The sequence below is a fragment of the Ranitomeya imitator genome, chromosome 4 (genome assembly GCF_032444005.1).
Source record: "Ranitomeya imitator isolate aRanImi1 chromosome 4, aRanImi1.pri, whole genome shotgun sequence".
NCBI classification, from domain to species: domain Eukaryota; kingdom Metazoa; phylum Chordata; class Amphibia; order Anura; family Dendrobatidae; genus Ranitomeya; species Ranitomeya imitator.
Window position 1 is genome coordinate 672086089 of NC_091285.1, and position 17537 is coordinate 672103625.

At 43.1% G+C, this 17537-nt stretch overlaps 1 protein-coding gene across 1 annotated transcript in view; it reads left to right on the forward strand.

The window, feature by feature from the left end:
* Positions 1-17537, forward strand: part of LOC138677280 (A.superbus venom factor 1-like) — a 165441-nt gene that overhangs the window by 133234 nt on the left and 14670 nt on the right. Inside the window, exons 33-36 of the mRNA XM_069767310.1 lie at positions 2268-2355; positions 2436-2525; positions 17087-17192; positions 17282-17371. Of these exons, the coding sequence (XP_069623411.1) occupies positions 2268-2355; positions 2436-2525; positions 17087-17192; positions 17282-17371 (374 nt within the window). The remainder of the gene's footprint in view (positions 1-2267; positions 2356-2435; positions 2526-17086; positions 17193-17281; positions 17372-17537) is intronic.

The window sequence follows — 17537 nt, forward strand, 5'->3', positions numbered from 1 at the left end:
ATATATTTGATGGGCCCTGCCCCTACCTGGTTAAGCTCCACCCATATTAAACAACATGTGCCACAGCTAGTCAGACTGGCATAAAAGTCACAAAATTAAAAATCGCAGCTAAGATTTCTGCAAAAAATTGGTGAAAATTCTTTGCTAAATTGACCCCATAAACATCACATTCGACAGGAAATCATCTCCCAATCTCTTCATACCATGCACTGTCCTCCCTCCCCCACTGCATCTAGTTCACTCTCTGACTTTGAACCAGTTACCGAAGAAGAAGTAATCAGGCTCCTTGCATCTTCTCGCCCAACCACTTGCACCAGTGACCCCATTCCGTCACATCTCCTCCAGTCCCTTTTCCCGGCTGTCACCTCTCACCTAACAAAAATATTCAACCTTTCTCTCTCTTATGGTATTTTTCCCTCCACATTTAAGCATGCCATCATACATCCATTACTTAAAAAACCATCTCTCGATCAAAACTGTGCAGCTAATTATAGACCGGTCTCTTATCTTCCCTTCATCTCTAAACTCCTCGAGCGCCTGGTCCATTCCCGTCTTACCCGCTATCTCTCAGATAACTCTCTTCTCGACCCTCTTCAATCTGGTTTCCGCTCTTTACACTCTACTGAAACTGCCCTCACTAAAGTCTCTAATGACCTACTAACAACTAAATCTAATGGTCACTACTCCATGCTAATTCTCTTGGATCTCTCCGCAGCATTCGACACTGTGGATCATCAGCTCCTCCTCACTATGCTCCGCTCCATCGGACACAAGGACACCGTTCTCTTCTGGTTCTCCTCCTAGCTCTCTGACCGATCCTTCACTGTATGCTTTGCTGGTTCCTCCTCCTCTCACTTTCCCCTTACTGTTGGGGTCTCTCAAGGATCAGTCTTAGGCCCCCTCCTTTTCTCTTTGTATACCGCCCCTATTGGACAAACAATCAGTAGATTTGGTTTCCAGTACCATCTCTATGCTGACGACACCCAATTATACACTTCTGCTCCTGATATCACGCCGACCTTTTTAGTAAACACCAGTGATTGTCTTACCACTCTTTCTAACATCATGTCCTCCCGCTATCTGAAACTGAACCTGTCAAAAACTGAACTCCTCTTGTTCTCTCCCTCTACTAACCTACCTTTGCCTAACATTGCCATCTCTGTGTGCGGTTCCACCATTACTCCAAAGCAACATGCCCGCTGCCTTGGGGTCATCCTTGATTCCGAGCTTTCCTTCACCCCCCGCATCCGATTATTGGCTCACTCTTCTTATCTGCATCTCAAAAACATTTCTAGAATTCGCCCTTTTCTTACTTTCAACACTGTAAAAACTCTTACTGTTTCACTCATTCATTCTCATCTTGACTATTGTAACTCTCTCTTAATCGGCCTCCCTCTTACCAAACTCTCCCCGCTCCAATCTGTCCTGAATGCTGCAGCCAGGATCATATTCCTCACCAACCGTTACACCGATGCCTCTACCTTGTGCCAGTCATTACACTGGTTACCCATCCACTCAAGAATCCAGTACAAAACTACCCTCATCAACAAAGCCTTCCATGGCTCAGCACCACCCTACATCTCCTCCCTGGTCTCAGTCTACCACCCTACCCGTGCCCTCCGCTCCGCTAATGACCTGAGGTTAGCATCCTCAATAATCAGAACCTCCCACTCCCCTCTCCAAGACTTTACACATGCTGCGCCGATTCTTTGGAATGTACTACCCAGGTTAATATGATTCATCCCAATCCCCACAGTTTTAAGTGTGTTCCGACTGGCCTACCGCCTCAACGCATTAGCCTAACTATCCCTGTGTGGCCCATTCAAAAAAGAGACTGGGACTAGTGAAGGGTCCCAAGCGGAAGGTTCAGTAGTTCAAGAAATAGGACGCTGAACAAGTGAAGGAGAGTAGTTAATCAGACTGTAGTGTTAAAGATGGGTTGTGTTGGAACACCCAGATTAAGTTCAGTAAAGAGTTTATTATTGGACGGTGGTCTCTCTCATTTAGCTGTGAAACATCTGGTCCTAGCAAACCAGAAACATGGGTTATATGCGGCCTACATGGATGTATTGCCCTCACAACACAAGTCCGCACATCCAGCCAGGACCTCCACTTTCATGTAACGTGCTGGGGCGCCTCAGTCAGGTGCCTCGCCCATGGCTACCACTCTGTGCCATGTTACACCCGCACTAGAGAGGCATGAGAAATCTTTAAATGGCCTCCTGGATGTTGTTGTTAACAGATATCATATTGTCATCTTTCTGTAGACATCTTAAACACAGTGATGCTGCCAAGTCTATCTTGGATGTGTCCATGATGACTGGATTCACCCCTGATATTGAAAGTCTTAATAAGGTGAGATTACAGAATTATTATTACATATCTTTATGTTCTCTATATGAATGAAATATATTTCATGCTCTTCTTATTCACAGCTAATGAAAGGAGTGGACAAATATATCTCCAAGTTTGAGATTAACAAGGAATCAATCACTAAGGGAACACTCATCATCTATCTAGATAAGGTATTGATTATGGACCAAATTCTTCTCAAGAAGCCTCCGGATTCTGTTTCTGACTCATATTTACAAGATTCTTGGTCACTGGAAATATAAGCTGTCATGATAGAGGTTCTGTCAGTAGATACTAATCCTTCTGATGAGAACAGAAGCTCACCGCCTCTCCATCCTGTACAAAGACTGATAACACCTCTGTTTAAAGCCAATAGCACAGGATCCACCATTCACAATAGGTGACGTCACAGCTCACCTCCTCCTCCTGTACAATGACTGAGAACACCTGTATATACAGTAGATAACACAGGATCCACCATTCACAATAGGTTATGTCACAGCTCACCTCCTCCTCCTGTTCAATGACTGATAACAGCTCTATATACAATAGATAACACAGGATCCACCATTCACAATAGTTGATGTCACAGCTCACCTTCTCCTCCTCCTGTACAATGACTGATAACACCGCTATATACAGTAGATAACACAGTATCCACCATTCACAATAGTTGATGTCACACCTCACCTCCTCCTCCTGTACAATGACTGATAACACCGCTATATACGGTAGATAACACAGGATCCACCATTCACAATAGTTGATGTCACACCTCACCTCCTCCTCCTGTACAATGACTGATAACACCGCTATATACAGTAGATAACACAGGATCCACCATTCACAATAGGAGATATCACAGCTCACCTCCTCCTGTACAATGACTGATAACACCTCTATATACAGTAGATAACACAGGATCCACCATTCACAATTGTTGATGTCACAGCTCACCTCCTCTGTTATGTTTGCTAATGACAGGTGTTATGAAGGCAATCCAGAAACACAGTGTGCTTAGCGATCAGAGCGCACACAGTGATCTGACAAATACCCAAAAATACAAGAACGAGCTCTGAGACGTGGAAACTCTGTAGACTGCACACCTGATCATATCCTAAACACAACTAAAAGCGGCTGTGGATTGCGCCTAACAACTACCTAGGCAACTCGGCACAGCCTAAGAAACTAGCTAGCCTGAAGATAGAAAAATAGGCCTGACTTGCCCCAGAGAAATTCCCCAAAGGAAAAGGCAGCCCCCCACATATAATGACTGTGAGTAAGATGAAAAGACAAAACGTAGGGATGAAATAGATTCAGCAAAGTGGGGCCCGATATTCTAGGACAGAGCGAGGATAGTAAAGCAAACTTTGCAGTCTACAAAAAACCCTAAAGCAAAACCACGCAAAGGGGCAAAAAAAACCACCGTGCCGAACTAACGGCACGGCGGTACACCCTTTGCGTCTCAGAGCTTCCAGCAAAACAAAAGACAAGCTGGACAGAAAAAAAGCAACAAAAAAGCAAAAGGCACTTAGCTATACAGAGCAGCAGGTCACAGGAACAATCAGGAGAAGCTCAGATACAACACTGAAACATTGACAAGGAGCAAGGATAGCAGCATCAGGCGGAGTTAAGTAATGAAGCAGTTAACGAGCTCACCAGAACACCTGAGGGAGGAAGCTCAGAAGCTGCAGTACCACTTGTGACCACAGGAGTGAATTCAGCCACAGAATTCACAACAGTACCCCCCCCTTGAGGAGGGGTCACCGAACCCTCACCAGAGCCCCCAGGCCGACCAGGATGAGCCACATGAAAGGCACGAACAAGATCGGAAGCATGAACATCAGAGGCAAAAACCCAGAAATTATCTTCCTGAGCATAACCCTTCCATTTAACCAGATACTGGAGTTTCCGTCTAGAAACACGAGAATCCAAAATCTTCTCCACAATATACTCCAATTCCCCCTCCACCAAAACCGGGGCAGGAGGCTCAACAGATGGAACCATAGGTGCCACGTATCTCCGCAACAACGACCTATGGAATACATTATGTATGGAAAAGGAGTCTGGGAGGGTCAAACGAAAAGACACAGGATTGAGAACCTCAGAAATCCTATACGGACCAATAAAACGAGGTTTAAATTTAGGAGAGGAAACCTTCATAGGAATATGACGAGAAGATAACCAAACCAGATCCCCAACACGAAGTCGGGGACCCACACGGCGTCTGCGATTAGCGAAAAGTTGAGCTTTCTCCTGGGACAAGATCAAATTGTCCACTACCTGAGTCCAGATCTGCTGCAACCTATCCACCACAGAATCCACACCAGGACAGTCCGAAGACTCAACCTGTCCTGAAGAGAAACGAGGATGGAACCCAGAATTGCAAAAAAATGGAGAAACCAAGGTAGCCGAGCTGGCCCGATTATTAAGGGCGAACTCAGCCAACGGCAAAAAGGACACCCAATCATCCTGGTCTGCAGAAACAAAACATCTCAGATATGTTTCCAAGGTCTGATTGGTTCGTTCGGTCTGGCCATTAGTCTGAGGATGGAAAGCCGAGGAAAAGGATAGGTCAATGCCCATCCTACCACAAAAGGCTCGCTAGAACCTTGAAACAAACTGGGAACCTCTGTCAGAAACAATATTCTCAGGAATGCCATGCAACCGAACCACATGCTGAAAGAACAAAGGTACCAAATCAGAGGAGGAAGGCAATTTAGCCAAGGGCACCAGATGGACCATTTTAGAAAAGCGATCACAGACCACCCAAATGACTGACATCTTTTGAGAAACGGGAAGGTCAGAAATGAAATCCATCGAAATATGTGTCCAAGGCCTCTTTGGGACCGGCAAGGGCAAAAGCAACCCACTGGCACGAGAACAGCAGGGCTTAGCCCTAGCACAAATCCCACAGGACTGCACAAAAGTACGTACATCCCGTGACAGAGATGGCCACCAGAAGGATCTAGCCACTAACTCTCTGGTACCAAAGATTCCAGGATGACCAGCCAACACCGAACAATGAAGTTCAGAGATAAGTTTATTAGTCCACCTATCAGGGACGAACAGTTTCTCTGCTGGACAACGATCAGGTTTATTCGCCTGAAATTTTTGCAGCACCCGCCGCAAATCAGGGGAGATGGCAGACACAATGACTCCTTCCTTGAGGATACCCGCTGGCTCAGATAAACCCGGAGAGTCGGGCACAAAACTCCTAGACAGAGCATCCGCCTTCACATTTTTAGAGCCCGGAAGGTACGAAATCACAAAGTCGAAGCGGGCAAAAAATAACGACCAACGGGCCTGTCTAGGATTCAAGCGCTTGGCAGACTCGAGATAAGTCAAGTTCTTATGATCAGTCAATACCACCACGCGATGCTTAGCTCCTTCAAGCCAATGACGCCACTCCTCGAATGCCCACTTCATGGCCAGCAACTCTCGATTGCCCACATCATAATTACGCTCAGCGGGCGAAAACTTCCTGGAAAAGAAAGCACATGGTTTCATCACTGAGCAATCAGAACCTCTCTGTGACAAAACCGCCCCTGCTCCAATCTCAGAAGCATCAACCTCGACCTGGAACGAAAGAGAAACATCTGGCTGACACAGGGGCAGAACAAAAACGACGCTTCAACTCCTGAAAAGCTTCCACAGCAGCAGAAGACCAATTAACCAAATCAGCACCCTTCTTGGTCAAATCGGTCAATGGTTTGGCAATGCTAGAAAAATTACAGATGAAGCGACGATAAAAATTAGCAAAGCCCAGGAACTTTTGCAGACTTTTCAGAGATGTCGGCTGAATCCAATCCTGGATGGCTTGGACCTTAACTGGATCCATCTCGATAGTAGAAGGGGTAAAGATGAACCCCAAAAATGAAACTTTCTGCACACCGAAGAGACACTTTGATCCCTTCACAAACAAAGAGTTAGCATGCAGGACCTGAAAAACCATTCTGACCTGCTTCACATGAGACTCCCAATCATCTGAGAAGATCAAAATGTCATCCAAGTACACAATCAGGAATTTATCCAGATACTCACGGAAGATGTCATGCATAAAAGACTGAAACACAGATGGAGCATTGGCAAGTCCGAACGGCATCACTAGATACTCAAAATGACCCTCGGGCGTATTGAATGCAGTTTTCCATTCATCTCCTTGCCTGATTCTCACCAGATTATACGCACCACGAAGATCTATCTTAGTGAACCAACTAGCCCCCTTAATCCGAGCAAACAAGTCAGATAACAATGGCAAGGGATACTGAAATTTAACAGTGCTCTTATTAAGAAGGCGGTAATCAATACACGGTCTCAGCGAACCATCCTTCTTGGCTACAAAGAAGAACCCTGCTCCCAGTGGTGATGATGATGGGCGAATATGTCCCTTCTCCAGGGATTCCTTCACATAACTGCGCATAGCGGCGTGTTCGGGCACGGATAAATTAAATAATCGACCTTTAGGGAATTTACTACCAGGAATCAAATTGATAGCACAATCACAATCCCTATGCGGAGGTAGAGCATCGGACTTGGGCTCTTCAAATACATCCTGATAATCAGACAAGAACTCTGGGACCTCAGAAGGGGTGGATGACGAAATCGACAAAAATGGAACATCACCATGTACCCCCTGACAACCCCAGCTGGATACCGACATGGAATTCCAATCCAATACTGGATTATGGGTTTGTAGCCATGGCAACCCCAACACGACCACATCATGCAGATTATGCAACACCAGAAAGCGAATAACTTCCTGATGTGCAGGAGCCATGCACATGGTCAGCTGGGCCCAGTATTGAGGTTTATTCTTGGCCAAAGGTGTAGCATCAATTCCTCTCAATGGAATAGGACACCGCAAAGGCTCCAAGAAAAATCCACAACGTTTAGCATAATCCAAATCCATCAGATTCAGGGCAGCGCCCGAATCCACAAACGCCATGACAGAAAACGACGACAAAGAGCATATCAAGGTAATGGACAGAAGGAATTTGGACTGTACAGTACCAATGACGGCAGACCTAGCGGACCGCTTAGTGCGCTTAGGACAATCAGGAATAGCATGAGTGGAATCACCACAGTAGAAACACAGACCATTCAGACGTCTGTATTCCTGCCGTTCAACTCTAGTCATAGTCCTATCGCACTGCATAGGCTCAGGTTTAACCTCAGGCAGTACCGCCAAATGGTGCACAGATTTACGCTCGCGCAAGCGTCGACCGATCTGAATGGCCAAAGACAAAGACTCATTCAAACCAGCAGGCATAGGAAATCCCACCATGACATCCTTAAGAGCCTCAGAGAGACCCTTTCTGAACAAAGCTGCCAGCGCAGATTCATTCCACTGAGTGAGTACTGACCATTTCCTAAATTTCTGACAATATACTTCTATATCATCCTGACCCTGGCACAAAGCCAGCAAATTTTTCTCAGCCTGATCCACTGAATTAGGCTCATCGTACAGCAATCCGAGCGCCAGGAAAAACGCATCGACACTACTCAATGCAGGGTCTCCTGGCGCAAGAGAAAATGCCCAGTCTTGAGAGTCGCCGCGCAAAAAAGAAATAATAATCAAAACCTGTTGAATAGGATTACCAGAAGAATGAGGTTTCAAGGCCAGAAATAGCTTACAATTATTTTTGAAACTTAGAAACTTAGTTCTATCTCCAAAAAAACAAATCAGGAATAGGAATTCTTGGTTCTAACATAGATTTCTGATCAATAGTATCTTGAATTTTTTGTACATTTATAACGAGATTATCCATTGAAGAGCACAGACCCTGAATATCCATGTCCACACCTGTGTCCAGAATCACCCAAATGTCTAGGGGAAAAAAAAAAAGTGAACACAGAGCAGAAAAAAAAAAAAATGATGTCAGAACTTTTTCTTTCCCTCTATTGAGAATCATTAGTTTGGGCTCCTTGTACTGTTATGTTTGCTAATGACAGTTGTTATGAAGGCAATCCAGAAACACAGTGTGCTTAGCGATCAGAGCGCACACAGTGATCTGACAAATACCCAAAAATACAAGAACGAGCTCTGAGACGTGGAAACTCTGTAGACTGCACACCTGATCATATCCTAAACACAACTAAAAGCGGCTGTGGATTGCGCCTAACAACTACCTAGGCAACTCGGCACAGCCTAAGAAACTAGCTAGCCTGAAGATAAAAAAATAGGCCTGACTTGCCCCAGAGAAATTCCCCAAAGGAAAAGGCAGCCCCCCACATATAATGACTGTGAGTAAGATGAAAAGACAAAACGTAGGGATGAAATAGATTCAGCAAAGTGGGGCCCGATATTCTAGGACAGAGCGAGGATAGTAAAGCGAACTTTGCAGTCTACAAAAAACCCTAAAGCAAAACCACGCAAAGGGGCAAAAAAAACCACCGTGCCGAACTAACGGCACGGCGGTACACCCTTTGCGTCTCAGAGCTTCCAGCAAAACAAAAGACAAGCTGGACAGAAAAAAAGCAACAAAAAAGCAAAAGGCACTTAGCTATACAGAGCAGCAGGTCACAGGAACAATCAGGAGAAGCTCAGATACAACACTGAAACATTGACAAGGAGCAAGGATAGCAGCATCAGGCAGAGTTAAGTAATGAAGCAGTTAACGAGCTCACCAGAACACCTGAGGGAGGAAGCTCAGAAGCTGCAGTACCACTTGTGACCACAGGAGTGAATTCAGCCACAGAATTCACAACACTCCTCCTCCTGTACAATGACTGATAACACCTCTATATACAGTAGATAACACAGGAGCCACCAATCACAACAGGTGATGTCACAGCTCACCTCCTCCTCCTGTACAGTGACTGATAACACCTCTATATACAGTATATAACACAGGAGCCACCAATCACAACAGGTGATGTCACAGCTCAGCTCCTTCCCCTCCTGTACAATGACTGATAAATAATACCTATATATAATGTTGATAAAGCAGGATCCAGCATTTTCAACAAGCACTAGTCACATTTCCTTCCACGACCTTCACAATGACTTTTGCACAGATCAAAGCATAGCCAGGAAGCTTACTATAAGCTCCAGTGCAAAATATAGACTGGAGCCTCCACCACCATGTTGGTCAGATTACAGGCCTCTGTAGTTTTCCAAACTCTTAAAAGACATAAATGTTCACTTGCCCACCGCACCGCATCATTAAAAATATAAGACTACAGAAAAAATAGATAACTCTCATTGAAAACATGGCAATTATATAATTTTCTAAATAATTATTCTAATTAGTAGTCCTACCTTTACCAAACAACAAATATCATCATATTGTTACTGAACAAGTCCACCATACCAAAACTAACATACCAATTTAAAAACAACATAAACAAGATAAATACTGCCAAACAATGACCAAGTATTATGATCACATAGTGTATGAATATAATCACCAACTTGTTATTAACCAAAATCCATTACGCCAAGAACAATATACCAATAGTATTGTATAAAGGGACAAAATCCCGGACCATATATTACCACCACATAGAAACCAAATAAGAGCACCATACTGATCATTATTAAACAGCACAGAACTAACACTAATATGACCACATTATGGACATGAGATCTGTCAATCATATATAGTGTATAGCGTACAGGTAATATAGGGATCACCGGTGATATTATACACAATACACAACAGCTCAGTATATATTGTATAGATTATACAGTGATTACCCGTGACATTATACACAGGACCTCTGTATATAGTGTATAGGTAATACAGTGATCACCAGTGACATTGTACACAGGAGCTCTGTATATAGTGTCAGAGTACAGGCAATACAGTGACCACCAGTGACATTATACACAGGAGCTCTGTATAGAGTGTCAGTCTACAGGTAATACAGCAATCACCAGTGATGTTATACACAGGAGCTCTGTATAGAGTGTCAGTCTACAGGTAATACAGCAATCACCAGTGATGTTATACACAGGAGCTCTGTATAGAGTGTCAGTCTACAGGTAATACAGCAATCACCAGTGATATTATGCACAGGAGCTCTCTATATAATGTCAGTGTACAGATAATGCAGTGATCACTGGTGACATTATACACAGCAGCTCTGTATACAGTGTCAGTGTACAAGTAATACAGTGATCACCAGTGATATTATACAAAGGAGCTCTGTATATATTGCCAGTGTACAGGTAATACAGTCATCACCAGTGATATTATGCACAGGAGCTCTCTATATAGTGTCAGTGTACAGATAATGCAGTGATCACTGGTGACATTATACACAGCAGCTCTGTATATAGTGTCAGTGTACAAGTAATACAGTGATCACCAGTGACATTATACGCAGGAGCTCTGCATATAGTGTCAGTGTACAGGTAATACATTGATCACTGGTGACATTATACACTGGAGCTCTGTATATAGTGTCAGTGTACAGGCAATACAGTGATCACCAGTGACATTATACACAGGAGCTCTGCATATAGTGTCAGTGTACAGGTAATACAGTGATCACTTTTGACATTATACACAGGAGCTCTGTATATAGTGTCAGTGTACAGGTAATGCAGTGACCAACGGTGACATTACACACAGGAGCTCTGTATATAGTGTCAGTGTACAGGTAATACAGTGATCAACAGTGACATTACACACAGGAGCTCTGTATATATTGCCAGTGTACAGGTAATACAGTCATCACCAGTGATATTATGCACAGGAGCTCTCTATATAGTGTCAGTGTACAGATAATGCAGTGATCACTGGTGACATTATACACAGCAGCTCTGTATACAGTGTCAGTGTACAAGTAATACAGTGATCACCAGTGATATTATACAAAGGAGCTCTGTATATATTGCCAGTGTACAGGTAATACAGTCATCACCAGTGATATTATGCACAGGAGCTCTCTATATAGTGTCAGTGTACAGATAATGCAGTGATCACTGGTGACATTATACACAGCAGCTCTGTATATAGTGTCAGTGTACAAGTAATACAGTGATCACCAGTGACATTATACGCAGGAGCTCTGCATATAGTGTCAGTGTACAGGTAATACATTGATCACTGGTGACATTATACACTGGAGCTCTGTATATAGTGTCAGTGTACAGGCAATACAGTGATCACCAGTGACATTATACACAGGAGCTCTGCATATAGTGTCAGTGTACAGGTAATACAGTGATCACTTTTGACATTATACACAGGAGCTCTGTATATAGTGTCAGTGTACAGGTAATGCAGTGACCAACGGTGACATTACACACAGGAGCTCTGTATATAGTGTCAGTGTACAGGTAATACAGTGATCAACAGTGACATTACACACAGGAGCTCTGTATATACAGGTCCTTCTCAAAAAATTAGCATATAGTGTTAAATTTCATTATTTACCATAATGTAATGATTACAATTAAACTTTCATATATTATAGATTCATTATCCACCAACTGAAGTTTGTCAGGTCTTTTATTGTTTTAATACTGATGATTTTGGCATACAACTCCTGATAACCCAAAAAACCTGTCTCAATAAATTAGCATATTTCACCCATCCAATCAAATAAAAGTGTTTTTTAATAACAAACAACAAAACCAACAAATAATAATGTTCAGTTATGCACTCAATACTTGGTCGGGAATCCTTTGGCCGAAATGACTGCTTCAATGCGGCGTGGCATGGAGGCAATCAGCCTGTGACACTGCTGAGATGTTATGGAGGCCCAGGATGCTTCAATAGCGGCCTTAAGCTCATCCAGAGTGTTGGGTCTTGCGTCTCTCAACTTTCTCTTCACAATATCCCACAGATTCTCTATGGGGTTCAGGTCAGGAGAGTTGGCAGGCCAATTGAGCACAGTAATACCATGGTCAGTAAACCATTTACCAGTGGTTTTGGCACTGTGAGCAGGTGCCAGGTCGTGCTGAAAAATGAAATCTTCATCTCCATAAAGCATTTCAGCCGATGGAAGCATGAAGTGCTCCAAAATCTCCTGATAGCTAGCTGCATTGACCCTGCCCTTGATGAAACACAGTGGACCAACACCAGCAGCTGACATGGCACCCCACACCATCACTGACTGTGGGTACTTGACACTGGACTTCAGGCATTTTGGCATTTCCTTCTCCCCAGTCTTCCTCCAGACTCTGGCACCTTGATTTCCGAATGACATGCAAAATTTGCTTTCATCAGAAAAAAGTACTTGGGACCACTTAGCAACAGTCCAGTGCTGCTTCTCTGTAGCCCAGGTCAGGCGCCTCTGCCGCTGTTTATGGTTCAAAAGTGGCTTTACCTGGGGAATGCGGCACCTGTAGCCCATTTCCTGCACACGCCTGTGCACGGTGGCTCTGGATGTTTCCACACCAGACTCAGTCCACTGCTTCCTCAGGTTCCCCAAGGTCTGGAATCGGTCCTTCTCCACAATCTTCCTCAGGGTCCGGTCTCCTCTTCTCGTTGTACAGCGTTTTCTGCCACATTGTTTCCTTCCAACAGACTTACCATTGAGGTGCCTTGATACAGCACTCTGGGAACAGCCTATTTGTTGAGAAATTTCTTTCTGGGTTTTACCCTCTTGCTTGAGGGTGTCAATGATGGCCTTCTTGACATCTGTCAGGTCGCTAGTCTTACCCATGATGGGGGTTTTGAGTAATGAACCAGGCAGGGAGTTTATAAAAGCCTCAGGTATCTTTTGCATGTGTTTAGAGTTAATTAGTTTATTCAGAAGATTAGGGTAATAGGTCGTTTAGAGAACCTTTTCTTGATATGCTAATTTATTGAGACAGGTTTTTTGGGTTATCAGGAGTTGTATGCCAAAATCATCAGTATTAAAACAATAAAAGACCTGACAAATTTCAGTTGGTGGATAATGAATCTATAATATATGAAAGTTTAATTGTAATCATTACATTATGGTAAATAATGAAATGTAACACTATATGCTAATTTTTTGAGAAGGACCTGTAGTGTCAGTGTTTAGGTAATACAGTGATCACCAGTGACATTATACACAGAAGCTCTGTATATAGTGTCAGTGTTTAGGTAATACAGTGATCACTTTTGACATTATACACAGGACCTCTGTATATAGTGTCAGTGTACAGGTGATACAGTGATGATCAATGATATTATGCACAAAGTTCTGTAGATGATATAAGTGTATATAGTACAGGTAAATCCAGTGACCTAACAGTAATGCACCAAGTGAGGTAATTCATTTACCCTTTTCTTCTTCATTTGGCACAGACAACTGTGACTTTTTCCAGCCAGGACTCTTCTCTGCATAAAGTAACACACATAAGCTTTTATTTTTTCCTCCCCTTCTTCCAAGAACCATAACTTTTTTTTAAATTTTTCTCAACATAGATAAGGGAGTGCTTGCTTTTTTTTGATGAGCAGTAATACTTTTGAATGACATCATAAATCATGTGATCTACTGAAATGCAGGGAAAAAATTGCAAGTGCTGCAAAACAGCGGAAAAAAAGGTGCAATTGTTTTTTAGATGTTTTATTTGTAGCGTTCATTATACAGTAAAAATGACCTGGCAATATGATTTTCTTGGCGAATGCAAAACATGCATAGGCTTTTTTATGTACGTAGTAAAAAAATTTGGAAATTTGTAAAAAGATAAAAATGGCATTTTCCGAGACCAATAACATTTTTATTTTTTTCCCATTATAGCAATCATCAATTGGATTAAAGAATTCTATATTTTGATATATCAGACTTTTACAGATATTACAGATGTGAGATACCATATACAGTGGGGCAAAAAAGTATTTAGTCAGTCAGCAATAGTGCAAGTTCCACCACTTAAAAAGATGAGAGGCGTCTGTAATTTACATCATAGGTAGACCTCAACTATGGGAGACAAACTGAGAAAAAAAAATTCAGAAAATCACATTGTCTGTTTTTTTTAACAATTTATTTGCATATTATGGTGGAAAATAAGTATTTGGTCAGAAACAAACAATCAAGATTTCTGGCTCTCACAGACCTGTAACTTCTTCTTTAAGAGTCTCCTCTTTCCTCCACTCATTACCTGTAGTAATGGCACCTGTTTAAACTTGTTATCAGTATAAAAAGACACCTGTGCACACCCTCAAACAGTCTGACTCCAAACTCCACTGTGGTGAAGACCAAAGAGCTGTCAAAGGACACCAGAAACAAAATTGTAGCCCTGCACCAGGCTGGGAAGACTGCATCTGCAATAGCCAACCAGCTTGGAGTGAAGAAATCAACAGTGGGAGCAATAATTAGAAAATGGAAGACATACAAGACCACTGATAATCTCCCTCGATCTGGGGCTCCACGCAAAATCCCACCCCGTGGGGTCAGAATGATCACAAGAACGGTGAGCAAAAATCCGAGAACCACGCGGGGGGACCTAGTGAATGAACTGCAGAGAGCTGGGACCAATGTAACAAGGCCTACCATAAGTAACACACTACGCCACCATGGACTCAGATCCTGCAGTGCCAGACGTGTCCCACTGCTTAAGCCAGTACATGTCCGGGCCCGTCTGAAGTTTGCTTGAGAGCATTTGGATGATCCAGAGGAGTTTTGGGAGAATGTCCTATGGTCTGATGAAACCAAACTGGAACTGTTTGGTAGAAACACAACTTGTCGTGTTTGGAGGAAAAAGAATACTGAGTTGCATCCATCAAACACCATACCTACTGTAAAGCATGGTGGTGGAAACATCATGCTTTGGGGCTGTTTCTCTGCAAAGGGGCCAGGACGACTGATCCGGGTACATGAAAGAATGAATGGGGCCATGTATCGTGAGATTTTGAGTGCAAACCTCCTTCCATCAGCAAGGGCATTGAAGATGAAACGTGGCTGGGTCTTTCAACATGACAATGATCCAAAGCACACCGCCAGGGCAACGAAGGAGTGGCTTCGTAAGAAGCATTTCAAGGTCCTGGAGTGGCCTAGCCAGTCTCCAGATCTCAACCCTATAGAAAACCTTTGGAGGGAGTTGAAAGTCCGTGTTGCCAAGCGAAAAGCCAAAAACATCACTGCTCTAGAGGAGATCTGCATGGAGGAATGGGCCAACATACCAACAACAGTGTGTGGCAACCTTGTGAAGACTTACAGAAAACGTTTGACCTCTGTCATTGCCAACAAAGGATATATTACAAAGTATTGAGATTAAATTTTGTTTCTGACCAAATACTTATTTTCCACCATAATATGCAAATAAAATGTTAAAAAAACAGACAATGTGATTTTCTGGATTTTTTTTTCTCAGTTTGTCTCCCATAGTTGAGGTCTACCTATGATGTAAATTACAGACGCCTCTCATCTTTTTAAGTGGTGGAACTTGCACTATTGCTGACTGACTAAATACTTTTTTGCCCCACTGTATGTGTATATATATTTTTTTAAATATACCGTATATTTTATTTTAATAGGAAAAGGGATGATAGTTCAAATATTTTCTTATTTTTAAAAACTGTTTTTTTTACTGTATATTTTAGTTTCCTTAGGGAACTTGAACCTACAATTGTTTGATCAATCGTACTATATACAGTATAGCAATATCAAAGTATTTCTTGATATAGTAAAAAAATCACTGACTTGTATACAAGCTAGCCACGGATTGGCTTTCATAGGAATACCATCATGACAGGCACAGGGGTCTTCAACCAACCCCCAGTCATCATGATAATCCATCGAAGCCAATGCTTGATAAGAAAAGTGGGCCACATGCTGTAAATGCCGCTGTCACAGCGGGCAGAGCTACTCTCCACCTCTGCTGGGAAATGATGACTGCCATCATCTGCCTCTAACATTCAAAGATGCAGGCTCAGTCTCTAAGTCTGCACCAATGATAGGGAGCCAAGATACCATGTACCATTGCGATATACTATTTCAGTAAGGAATTAATGCATTTGTCCCCTGCAATAATACAATTTCTCTTTGTTCTCCCATTCATGTGTAATATCTGTCTTTGTGCTCAAATACAACAGTAATTCTCTGGCCACCATCCTGCAATGATGGCTCCAGTCCATATCCTGGCACCTTTCTTCACTAATGTCCCCCATTCTGGCCCACATTCTGTATTAATGTCCCCTCTCCTGGCCACCATCCCGTAATAATGGCTCCAGTCCTGTACTAACGTACCATGTTCTGGCACCTTTCCTCACTAATGTCCCCCACACTGGCCCACGTTCTTTATTAATGTCCCCTATCCTGGCCACCAATGGCTCCAGTCCATATCCTGGCACCTTTCATCACTAATGTCCCCCATCCTGGCCCACGTTCTTTATTAATGTCCCCCATCCTGGCCCACGTTCTTTATTAATGTCCCCCATCCTGGCCCACGTTCTTTATTAATGTCCCCCATCCTGGCCCACGTTCTTTATTAATGTCCCCCATCCTGGCCCACGTTCTTTATTAATGTCCCCCATCCTGGCCCACGTTCTTTATTAATGTCCCCCATCCTGGCCCACGTTCTTTATTAATGTCCCCCATCCTGGCCCACGTTCTTTATTAATGTCCCCCATCCTGGCCCACGTTCTTTATTAATGTCCCCCATCCTGGCCCACGTTCTTTATTAATGTCCCCCATCCTGGCCCACATTCTTTATTAATGTCCCCCATCCTGGCCCACGTTCTTTATTAATGTCCCCTATCCTGGCCCCCATCTTGTAATAAGTTTCCCAGATCCTGACGCTCTTCTGCAAAAACAAAAACGTTCTTTAGTGATGTTTTTACATTTCTTTTCTTCCTTGGTACAGATCTCACACACAGAAGAGGAGTGCATCAAATTCAATGTCCATCAGATATTTAACGTTGGCCAAATCCAACCGGCGTCTGTCACTGTTTATGACTATTACAGCCCCGGTAGGAAATAAAAAAGATTTCCCTTATATGCGAGCATTCAATATTTGAAAATGCATTTCTTACATATTTTACTTTTCTCGTCGTTGTAGAAAACCGCTGCACTAAATTCTACCATGTGGATAAGGACAGCGAGTTATTGGCCATGATCTGTCAGAAAGATGTGTGCCGGTGTGCGGAGGGTAAGTCACCAGACCTACTGATGTACTAAATAAGACATAATAGAAGCAAAGGGGAAAAGGATTAAAATGACCCATCCCACATAGAATCATAGGTAGAGTTGGAAGGGACCTCCAGGGTCATCTGGTCCAACCCCCTGCTCAATGCAGGAGTCACTAAACCATCTCC